The following is a 12,811-nucleotide window of genomic DNA, read 5'->3' as shown; positions in this document are numbered from 1 at the left end:
TACCCGATGGTGCTATCGGCTGCGTCGGTGATGGCTACTTTTACTGTACTCCAGCAGTTCTCTAGAGGGGGCACATCGAGCTCGCCCTCCTCTGGCAACGCTGCCTCGAGATTCTGCGCGTATGACGGAACGTTTTGGGCGCAGTTTGACCATCACCAGGTAGTGGTTAGAGTCGATGTTAGCGCCACGATAGGTCCTGACGTCGATAATGTAGGAGAAGTGCCGTCCATCAATCAGAACGTGGTCGATTTGCGATTCCGTCTGCTGTGGTGATCTACCGGTGTAACGATAAGGGAGGCTGTGTTGAAAAAAAGGTGCTACGTATGGCCATGTTCTTGGAGGCGGCGAAATCAATGAGTCGTAGGCCGTTCCCGTTCGTCAGCTGGTGGGCGCTGAACATTCCAATCTCGGTCTGAATTCCTCATCCTGGCCTACCTGAGCGTGTAGGTCTCCTATGATGATCTTGACGTCGTGGCTTGGGCAGCGGTCGTACTCGCGGTCGAGCTGCGCGTAAAATGTGTCCTTGTCATCATCAGTGTTGAAGAATCGGCCCTTGATCCTCAACCTGCACATTCTTTCGTCGATCGGCCACCAACCGATCACGCGCTTCTGCATTTCGCCCATCACGATGAAAGTTGTGCCCAGCTCGCGTGTGTTGCCGCAACTCTGGTAGATGGTATGATTACCTCTAAACGTTCGCACCATGGATCCTGTACAACACATCTCCTGCAGCGCTACGATGCCGAATCCACGGTCCTTCAGTAGATTGGCGAGTATTCGGGTGCTCCCGATGAAATTGAGAGATCGACAGTTCCACGTGCCGAGTTTCCAATCGAAAGTCCTATTTCGTCGCTGGGGTAGTTGCCGCTGGTCTTGGTTCGTATTCCTCTGTTGCTGATTTTCCGTTGCAATGCTTTTTTTACGGCTGGCTCGCAGGGCCTGACACCAATCCCCTAACATTCCGGAGGACCAGGGTGCACAGTTGTGCTTAGAGTCCTTCACTGGCACTCGGACGTAGATCAGCCGCCCCTAACATGGGGAACAAACGCTGTTGTGAGCCGCTCCTCCTGGAGAACAGACGCTCACGTTTACCGAAGCAAACCCCCCCCTCCTTCCCTGTCAGCCTATGACCAAAGTTCCCACCGGGGTTGGTTACTCGATCTTCCCTGAGGTTGCTCACAGTTCCCGGCCGGTACCACGGGAAGGTAGGGATAGGAGTTGCTGGGAAGAGGCAAGTGATCTCAATGAGATCTGTATTGCGCATTACCCAGCATTTACCGATCTCCAAAAATACTTATATTGTTAGGTATTCGATAGTATTTTTCTGTAACCGGAAGCCGCCATATCTTATTTTAAAATGGCGTCATACGTGGATTTATCTAATTGTTGGCCTATGTATCTAATATTGGGCCCATCCAAGGGCGTAGCCAGGTTTCGAGCTAGGGAGGGGCGAAAAAAAAATTACCATGGAAAATTTGGCCGAATGCCATTTCACCGAACGCCATTTCCTCGCCCCTATCTGGCTACGCCTATGGGCCCATCGCTGAAAATCTGCTATTTATTAATTTTATCTAGATGAACGCGTCATTTGGACGGTACTTATGGATATTTTTGGTCGCTATTGAAAATTTAGTCGATTGCTGAATTTATGTATGGGCCCAAATTAGGGGCATTTAAGCCGACATTACATCCAGCTCCCCTAATTTGAAAATTTTCTGAAATTTCTGATTTTCTTTTAATATTCAAGGAACGGGAGTTTTCTCCAGTTGTCTGCATTTAAAATAAAATGCAGTTTGTTTTTTTTATCCAGAGACATAAATTTCTGAAATCAATTATTCTGGTAACATTACCGGATTTAACAATTTAAAACCGGGAAAATTTGTAGAACACCCGGGAAAAATCGCGAAAGAACCTTGAAAAATCGGGAACATAATTTCTTAAAAGCAGTGGTTATTATCTTCTACATACGAACAGCCTGCATAAGCTATGTAGGTCGTCAAGACCTATTAAGATTAGCACTAAGGATCGCCTGTTTTGGTGGTAGAAGTTTATCACACAGGGGGAGGTGATCCATGATTGACAGTGCCATGGCGTCCTTTAGTTTACCGTGCCAATTGATGAATAGCTGGGAGATATAATTTAAAAACGTAATACCTTTTGGAATGGAACTTAATAATTAAACTGACCGCAAAATTAAAAAAAAAACTCTAAATTAAATTACACACTCAATAGCCCCCTTTTCTCCTAACCGTCTTGAGAGCAGCGAAGATGCCTGGCATGCAGAGCTCGACCGATAACCAAGCGCAGGTAGATTGCGATATCGAAATTTCGGGGCCGAATCAAGCCAGAGGTGAAATTATGCAAACGACGCAACGGATTTCCCAGCAATTTATGGCCGAAATGAGAAGAAAATGAATATTGCGACATAAGTGGTTTGGGCTTTTGGGAGCCACAATCGGAATCGAAGAGTATTGATTTTCTCCTAAATGCGAGTCTTTATTAAGGGTGGTTTCTGCGATATTAAAGTTTAGCATTTTTCGAATCTTGATTCCATATACATATACAGTTGGGTTGAAGTCAATAGATGATTATTTTTTCCTGCAATAATTTCGTGCAATGCATTGACGCGTATGTTTCCCATTTTTATTTTCAGAACGCAGTCCAACAAACGGATCTGAGCGTGAAAAGTACATTTATCAACATTCAATAGTTATTGACAGCACCCGGTTCACCGCACTGGTAGGAAAAACCAACCATCGGTTATAATTACAGAAACAATCCAACCATTGCCACGCCGGAGAAATTCCTAGTTTGGTTCGGCAAATATCGTGCTATCGGTGATTGTTTCCGAAATAATTAATTTTCCTTTCACCTCACCATTGCCGTGCACCCCACAGAGCCCGACCATATACTTTCCACAATCATGGAAAACTCTCCAACATGACCACCATTGGAGGCGTGTTGAAGCGAAGTGAAGTGTTGGCGTGTGCGTTTATTACGACTTCGACCTGCGACCACTGACCGAAACAGCCTCAGCAGCAGTGCAATTGCACTACCATCCTAGGGCTTTGCCACTTGGCAGCAAATTCCCTTCAACCACAGCCAACCAGCCAGTGCCAATTCAAGTTGAAATTCAATAATATTAAATCATTATTTAATGACGGTGCACCACCTTCCGCCCAGCGCAGAAGTGCTGCTCGATTGGTGTTCAACAGCCCGGAAATTGGTGCATAGTTAGGGTGCAGTAATTATAACAATAAGCGCAAAAAGTGGTGTGTATTGTGCGGTGGCTTACGAGGCGAAACCCGAAACTGAACTGCTGATTAAACCCGGACCCTTGGAAGCTGGACCCTCACCGGAGTGAAACGTTACAATAATGCTGATAATACACACAATCAAATTAATTTTAATAACCTTAAACATTCTGCCAAATCGGTTCAACCACCGGAATGTGCTCTTCATGATCTACCTGGGGTCGCTCGTCACGCATGGTAAGTACAGTTATTTTCTTTACTTTAAACTGGGACGTTGGGTTACGGGATGTAATATCAGCGTCACTTCGGCCTATCAAGTAAATAACTTGTTTATTCAGACATAATGCAGTATATTAATGAAAAATTAATATCACTTCTGCTGTGAAATTGTAATCCGTTAATGAATTGCCTATTTCTGACACAGATTTAGTCCGACATTTAGGGGAAATGGCTCTAATGTTGGCCTATGGATATAAGATTGGGCCCATCGCTAAAAATCAGCTATTTATCAATTGTATCTAGATGAACGTGTCATTGATACGGTACTAATGGATATTTTGGGTCGCTATTGAAAATTTAGTCGATTGCAGAATTTATGTATGGACACAAATTAGGAACATTTAGACCGACATCACATCAATTTTCCCTATTGGTCTTTTTTAAAGAAAAAGTTGTGTGAAATTTTCATAGTTTCCGATTTCTAGGCGCCATGATCTTGCCGTATTATTGCACTAACGAAAATCTACACTGCGGTGGTCATCAAAAAACCTGATAATTTAATGAAATGAAAGGACTTACCTTTTTGTAACATGGTAGCCTAATAAAACAAAATATCACAGTTTTCACTTGTAATGTTTATTCAGAAGTTTTAACGCAATTTACGCTTTGAAAACTATGGGTCTATGATACTACGATGACTTTATATTGGTATTGGTGAAAGCATTTGCTTAGAAGACTAGTCTACAACTCTTTACTCCTATAGAAAAATCCCATAATCAAATGTCAGTTTCGAGAAACATAGCGGATGGTTTCTTTACCTTTTCACACCACTGAAAAGTCCCCAAGGCAAAATGTAGCTGTAGCTGTAGCTCTTTACTCTTATGGGGAAATCCGTCGTCCAAACGTCACTGGATGCGTGAAACAACAACGCTGTACCGAAAAATCCCGTAGCCAAGCGTCAATCTTTGCGTGAAAATTCCATGTACGCCCGCGAACTAGTTTTCTAAAAGGGTGTGTATCCGTACATGAAAAAAAACAAGGTTACCCAACAGTTGAGTTATTTTATATTAGTAGGTATTTAGAAATGCGTCTCATGTTAAGAAATGCAGAACAGCCAGTAAATAATAAACTCTGCTGTTTTATAACTGATGTAAGAACTTAGCACTCACCAACCTACTCGGAGATCAAACATACAGCACTCGGTTGACTCAGGCGGCACCGGAACACCCAGGGTCGGATAGCTACCGGGTAATCAGAGGGTTTCGGGATACAAAAACGAAGAACTTTCACTTTTCTTTAAACGCATTTATTCGCCACCTTCTGTATTATGTGCGTGTTGTTCTGTGTTCATAATTTCGTGTAATCAGAGTTGCGACCTATCACAATCACGATCGCCACACAGCTGACGGTAGTAACGCTTTGTAGTACATTCCTATCATTGTGCTCGTCGAAGCTCTCTCCATGACCATCCATCAAGTTGACGAAAGAAGTAAAAAGCAACTGGTGAATGTCGTCTTCGGATGTGATCCATCACCGATCTGGTCATTCCCGACAATCACGACACTCATATGTGGTCGTTTTGAAGCAGTTGCTGCTTTGCTTGCTTATGTGAGTGTGTTGGTGAGTGAGCCCAACAGCTTCCATTTAATATTGCCTTCTTTGTTTGTAACTCACACAGTCGCGCCTGCCGAGACAAACTTGGAATGCGTAGGTATTGTTTTCATTTTCTTCTGTCGTTTCGCTTTTTCTCATGATCGTACTGCAGAAGTCTTTACTGTTTTCGTTGTGCTTTTCATCATCAGCAGCGAGTGTAACGTTTTGCTTGTGAGCAGCGACCATTACTGGTGATTGTTGTTTGCCATGGCTCTAACTCTCACTGCGTGACAAAACGATCTGTCAGCAATAGTCGGTTTATGCGAAGACGAGTGTCACGTGAGTGTCATGATATTTTGCATCACTGCGTGTAATATGTGTCGTGTAGCCTAATCGCGTTGTTCGCTGTACCGGTACATACCGCTGCTGCCGTTGATGGTGAATCGGAATGGCCGACACAGTTACTCCTGTCTTACTGTGCGGCCGGAACTCTCGCCAGATTGGCGAAGCGAGCGGATGACGGGCCAGCGGGCGTTGCGGGACGGTGGGATGGCAGGCGTCGTCCTTCGTTGTTACGATCGGTCGACCGTGGCAAGGCCACCTTGGCCAAGCCGAGAAGGGAAAACTCCTTTGCGATTATAGCCTACGTTTGGCCAGATAATAGTGTTTCGGTCCTTGACAATTAGGCTCGGAAACTGTTTCCAATTTCACGAGCCGGCCGTGTGCTGACGGATGACCTTTTTAAGGTCCAACATAAAAGAGATTCTGAACGTTAAATTTCCCTAGCGCACACTAGCTGTTGCTAGGGAGGACCTGGTTCACGTTCAAAAACAGCAACCACTGCACTTAGCTAATTAACGCCTAACGGACGCCTGATATTAAAAGAGGCCGATTTTGGGCAATGGCCGTTCTTTTCTCCCAATTTTCCTTCATCCCGTCATCCTTGTTTTGTACAGTTGTTTGTAGCTCTATGGTGGACATAACGTAAAGGCACAACATTTTCACAGCGGTACAGAACCCTATCACTTTTGTGGTATACTGCTGTTCTTGCACAAGAAACGTGAAGGTTCTGAATATATAATATAAATGACAAAACCTATGAAATTGTGACCAAACGGTTACAGTTTATAGCTAACACGATTGTTTACTGATCGAATGTTTTCTCCGGAGTGCGACACAATAATGAACATGGCTAACTATTTGAAGCAAACATTCATTGCAGTGGATCCTGAATTGTTACAAGCTAATTAATAATTGCAAAAATGCACTGTAGGAAGTGATGCAATGTGTAGCTAATTAACTGAAATATGATTTTGTTCGTAGGTTTTAGGGAAAAACACCTTTTCACGATACTTTTCTGATAAACTGATTTTTTTAATTCATAAATGAACTTTTACAGTTACCCACCCACTGCACACTGGGCAAAAAATTGACAAAACCACGGCTAAATTGAATATCTCGGCTGCCAAACGGTTTTAGTCAACATGTTAAACATATTATCAAAGGAAAAACTCTGTTGAATCATTTAGTGGTGATCTCATTGGCCGAAGACTTTTGCGTACCGAGATAGAGGGCCGGGATCAACCAGAGTTCCCAGTAAAGTAAGAAATGCCACTATCTATCGACATAATTTTACACTTTACTTAACTTATATTACTGTAAATTGATAGTACAAAGTATATATGGTGTAAAGACACCATATACGCCCTCAGAAAAACTCTACTGGCCTAAAGGAGGATCCGGAACGACCGATAAAGCGGCCACATTATAAAAAATATACTAGAACTTTTTTTCTATGTTTGTTCAGAATCATGACATCAAAGCGAATTCAATAAAGAATTTAAATTTTGGCCACTTAATCGGTCAATCCAGATATCCAGTGAACCAGGATATGGCCACTATACTCCAAACTATGTATTCCTAGTTAAATACGCTTTAATATCGTGATTCTGAACAATATGGATAAACCGCAAAGGATCTAGGACCATTTTTATAATGTGGTTACTTTATCAATTAATCAAAATTATCCAGAGAACCAGGATATGGCCACTTTGCCCCAAAATTTAAATTCTTCATTAAATTCGCTTTGATCTCATGATTCTGAACAAACATAAAAAAAATCGCAAGGTTCTAGGAACAATTTTATAATGAGGCCACTTTATCGGTCAATCCAGATTATCCGAGGAACCAGAATATGGCCACTGTACCCCAAAATATAGTTTACATATTAAATACGCTTTGATCTCTTGATTCTGAACAACATAAAAAAAATCACAAGGTTCAAGGAAATTTTTTATAAAGTGGTCACGTTCCGGATCCTTCTTTAAGCCAGTAGAGTTTCCCTGAGCGCATATATGGTGTCTTTAAACCATATATACTTAGTACTATTAGTTTCCAGTAATAAACGTTAGGTTAAGTGTACAATTATGTCGATAGATAGCGGCATTTCCTACTTTACCAGGAACTCGGGTTGATCCCGGCCCTCTATCTCGGTACGCAAAAATATCCAGCCAATGATACCAACACCAATCGATTCAGCAGAGTTTTTCCTTTGAGAATATGCCTAAGAAACGTGCTCAACTTTTTGGCTCAGCTCTGGTACTATCTTCGGTCCCAAGCTAATCGATGCACCCCTCGAAAAATAGGAAAATCCACGAACCCCTCATTTTATCTGTCAAACTTTCATAGCGAATCAAAGCAAACATTGTGTAGTACAGTCAAAATTCGCTGGTTGGGCCACCACCTCGGCCCAACTAACGAATTCGATTCGTTAGTTAGGTCAACTGACAGAAGGCTAAAATTTATTGGGGGTGTACGCATGCTTTGTTGTGGTTGAGAAGATTTCACTAAAAGCAGATTCAATCACAGCAGATTGAAACAAGTTGCTTGAAACTGACAAAACATATGATGTGTGCCATTTTAGTTCATGTTTCATTTTAGAATTCAAAATAAAACTAAAAATATTCGAGCAAATTCCAAATGTGTACAATTATTACACGTAATGCGCTGTCCAAAACGCATAGGACACCCCCCGTGAATTGATTTATGTTCGATTGTCAAATCCAATTTGACATGAGATTTTGACATCCAGTTGCTTTTTAATTGCACACAAAGAAATAACTAATTTTACACGTGACGGAATCCGTCTTTGACATAAAAGATGAGACGTAAACAAACATTTAATGTAAAATTAAGTGCTCCGAGGCTGAAAAGTTTGTTGCATGACGAAAAGTACGTATGATTGAGCTATATTTCGCGTCTGTTATGACTAAAATTTATGTCAAAATTGACGCTCGTATATGTCACTCTCAGAGCACCTAAATTTAAAAGATTTTTTCTTTCAATTTTGCAATCTGTTAGTTAGAGCATGAGATGATTTTCTTGTGTCAGTGCATTGGAAATACTTAGTACGAAACTTAACCGTACGTCAACATTACAGGGTTAATTTAAATGCAGATCTCAAACTTCACCAGCGTGGGTGTTTCAAGAGCAGCTGTAAGATTACCAATATCTTATTTTAATTCATTCGGTAGGTCTCCTTCCTACTGGTTGATCCAACTCTAAATAGTCACAATCCAATATATTAACATATATTATCAGAAACATCAAGAGCCGGGTCTCCCTCAAAATTGGAGGCACTGGCTTTAGGCCATAATCGCTCTATCATTAATACGGCACTGGTCTAATTGACGGAATCACTGAAATTTTGATTATTTTTTTCAACTCTATGATCGAGACATTAAAGTTCGTTATCTTCAAAATTTGTCCAGATTTTAATATTTAAATGTCTTTCCCTTGCCTGTAATATTGAAATTGTTATAGACTTATCACAAATATTCTGATGAATTGTAAAAAATTCTGGTCAGGCTTCGTGATCTTAATCATAAGTATAAGATGTCGAAAAATGATCTGAAATTTTTTTCAAGCCCTTTTTTTTAATGGCTCAAATTTTGAAGAAACCTGGTAGTTGCTTTAGAATTTGTCTAAACATCGAGAAAAAAATCATGTCACAGAATCAGGAGTTCTTTTCTAAGTCCATTAACTTAACATCCCAAGGCATCAAAAGTTCCTCAAAGCACCAAGGTGTCGATTCATGGTTGATATGACTCGATGTCGACAATGTGATCGGATTTAGTAGCTCTTTGTGAGTCGCTGTGGGGAATCTATGCCAAGCGCGTCTCCGTCGTTCCAAAAAAGCTCGCCAGCCTCATCCGTGTTGAACACCCTAATAGCACAGCATTATTCAACCATCACGACAAAACGGTTCTTTTCAGGATTGTTGTTTAAGAGTTAATTTTCATTCAACGTTCCCTTATCTTGCTGCCAGCCACATCAGCCCCAAAGCTCTTTGATAATATACCCAGCAACCAAATATTTGTGGTAAAATGCGTAACAGTATTGAAGTTGTACATACAAATTCACGCAATGACCGAATACCACATAACCTTGTCAATAGCCAGAAACACTTCTTATTTAAGTAATGTTTTCTCCAGGACGCTAGAAAAAATCAAAACAATGACAAATTTATATGGTTGACACAAATATCTCGCGATTGGAAAATTTGAGCAAGAAATTCCTTCAATCAATCTATTGAACAAACCAAATATTCCGTGCTTTATGTGCACGAAAAAGCATTATTTTGTCATCTAAAAACGAGGCGTTTCCGTGATGGGAAAAAGTGGCTTCCCTAACACAGCTGCCGAATATTGATACCGAGCTTGTGATGCAATGTCAAATCTACGGTCGTGTCTTGAATACATCCTCTCATTCTTTTATCGAGAACTTTGCATACTCACGCAGCTCATTATACTGTTGTCCCAGATTTCTGTAAAAATCCTCTTGCTTCAGGATAGATTTGGACATTTTGTACTTCTCGCTCCAACGGGTAGGCTTCCCACTTCTCTTTTCGCTTACATGTGTTCAAAGAACAAAGTGTAATTTACTTTTCGGGCGTCTTTATCAAATTCCGTAATTCTCTTCACATCTGCGTCATTTTTTTTTTAATAACGTCGCCAACAGCTAACTTTGCGGTGTGGGCTGCATACCGAGCTAGATTGAGGTGCGAATCAAATTCACGGCTGACTGCTTCACCTTCGGCATCGCAGTGGTTGTTCAACAACATTTCCTGCAACTTTGTCATGGCATCAATTATATGTTCGCCTTTATCTGACGTAGCAGAATAAATTTGCCCGATATCCGAGTCGTACATCTACAGTACTTCAAGTATTTTTCCTTTAAGAAATTTAGCTGTCTATCCTTCCTTGACTTCAGAAATAGGTAAAAACGAACCAAAAACATTATCCTACTATTTATTTGTACCGTTGCTAAGGATCGCATACTTTTTGGGTGGAAGATACAAAAATCTATGGAAGAAACTGTACGAAATATGTATGAACACCACCTTAGTACCTACCGAGCGTTCGAACAACGACCTCTCCTCCCCTCTCATACTGTGTCTGAATGTAGTCGATGTGTTGGTTATGTTTCGCAATCATAATTGATACCAACTTTCCATGCATTTCCACTGAAAATGGCTCTTGAATCTTTTTAACTCTGGCACTGACGTTATTTCTGATACTGTTCCGATTAATTCCGAACTTTAGTGCTTCCTTGAGATGATCGAATATCAAACGAAATCCTTCTCATTCGAAGCAAAAGAGGGTTTGATGATGCTGTTTGACCAATTTAATGCAGCCCTGTGATAATATTGCCTTGTCGATGGCGACCAACATTTTCGCAACTACGCGGGGGTTTGTCCAATGAGCTGCAGGTGACTAGAAGTTTCTGGGTGCTTCGTTCGGAAATGCCCTAGAAAATTGACGATTTCCAATCGGTCCTGACGATAAACACACCAAGGTTCTACAATGCACCAATGTGCATTACCGCTGAACCGCATGCATTTCACTTGTTCAACCATTGCACTTATTATTTGAGACACGACGCGGCGCAAACAAAACACTGTTATGAATGGCATGATACGACAACAAAAACATCAAACTCGGTCGGTGTGCTTCTAAGCAAAATGAGGGAGAATACCATCCAGATTTTTCGAATAGATTCATTTTCTTCATTATACGTTCGACAGTTTTTGCTTTTATTTTCGTCCACGCATGAGAGAAACAAAAAGAAGTGACGGGAAAACACACGAGACGTTTTTTTTTTTTTCAATTGTAACTTGAACACTAACGAAGGATGCATGGAAATGAAGATTTTTGTACCGTGACTATTTATTGTTGTAACGTCACTGACTAAAATGACCGTTACCAACTCTGCCCTGGAGGCCGTCATGGACCTTGGGGCACTTATGCGTACAATGACACTTCAAGTAATTTTATAAGAATATTGTTTAATTCGTTTATTTGATAAGGCTAAACTTTCTCCATAAAACTTTACGGTGCCGATGCATATATAAACAATTGTATGATGATGTATGATAATTTAGGGGGTTAGAGGAAAAGGGGTGTTTGTGACTATGATCGATTCTCTTTCGTTAATAATTCAGCTGCAAACACATTCCGTGATTCGTGTGCCATTCTGGATGCTATATGAGAACCTCCTTTATCAAACTATGTGACAGAAATAACGTAAAATCTGTTTATAAAGCTATGGCTATCAAAAGAGAAAATCGATAAAGAGTATCGATCAAAGTCACTTACACCACTTTCATTCTAACCCCCTCAATTGTCCACCACTCATTGTTGCACGGAAACTAAGACCGATAGCAGTGGGCGCTCCTCACTGTTTGATTTGATCAAGCTTAATAACCTCTGATTGTCCTCAGCATGTCCACCGGATGGTAGAGAATCTCCTTCCAGCCACATGATCATACAATTGGTCAAAAAACGAGCCGTCCGACGGAAGGATACTCTAATGAGTGTGGAGAAGAGGCCGCCCTTTTTCCACGAGATTTTAACAACAGGGAGTTGACAATTTCACTCTCCCAATCCAAATCGCTTCAATCGCGTACCCTGATGGTCCCTTCCAATCCCAGCATTGTTTTGTATATATGAGCAATGATAAAAAAAAATTAAATTTTTAACGATTTTACCAACTTTCGCTGGTTCTGCACCCTTCTGTCCAATTTTCCTGCCTATTTGTGAACTCGTTGTTCTTCTCTGCAGCATTGCTAGTCGCTACTTGTCTCCCATGTTATTTCTGATATGTTCTACGATATTTCGACGTCCATTATCTTTGTATGATGACGTTGTCTTGAGTTTCTAGTTGCGTCTTATAAAACCGTAACACTAATGCGAAACATGGATAGCGTCTCTGGGTATTTTATTAACGAGCATCACTCCATTGTCGTATCGCATGTGCTCGATTTTGCAGCTCTTATTTCACTTTTACTTTGTTGATTCCATGGTATTGGAAAAGATATAGATATATACATTATTAGCAATGATGTGATATAACAACAACGGGATGGCCGTTCAAAATGGTTCAACGGATGTGAAATGAGAGAACATTTAAATTTTACACAATTTCAAGTATTTCATTGTAACATTACATTTTTTCACTAACAATTAACTCATTTTTAAATATTTTATCATAAATAATTTCTGGAATATTTAACTTATGTTTTATACATCACATGTAGTTCCAAAAAGCCTGATGTGGCGCTTGCGAAGATCACTTGAAGATACGATATGGCGGAACATTGATACACAGCAAAAAAATAATTGTAACATCACATCAAAGTGGATGCACTTCAATCGTGTCAAAAATATAGTGTAATATTACTTGCC

At 40.7% G+C, this 12,811-nt stretch overlaps 1 protein-coding gene across 1 annotated transcript in view; it reads left to right on the top strand.

Moving 5' to 3' along the window:
• DIP-delta (Dpr-interacting protein delta) overlaps window positions 1-12,811 on the top strand; it is a 379,588-nt gene that overhangs the window by 74,013 nt on the left and 292,764 nt on the right. The window contains exon 2 of the mRNA XM_065219505.1: window positions 2,654-3,491. Coding sequence (XP_065075577.1) covers window positions 3,377-3,491 — 115 coding nt within the window. The 5' untranslated portion in view covers window positions 2,654-3,376. The remainder of the gene's footprint in view (window positions 1-2,653; window positions 3,492-12,811) is intronic.

Source organism: Ochlerotatus camptorhynchus, unplaced genomic scaffold, assembly GCF_037179485.1.
Source record: "Ochlerotatus camptorhynchus isolate MF236.1 unplaced genomic scaffold, CSIRO-AGI_Acam_v1.1 ptg000105l, whole genome shotgun sequence".
NCBI classification, from domain to species: Eukaryota; Metazoa; Arthropoda; class Insecta; order Diptera; family Culicidae; genus Ochlerotatus; species Ochlerotatus camptorhynchus.
The sequence above is the reverse complement of the archived record's forward strand: the minus strand, read 5'-3'. Positions and strand labels throughout refer to the sequence as shown.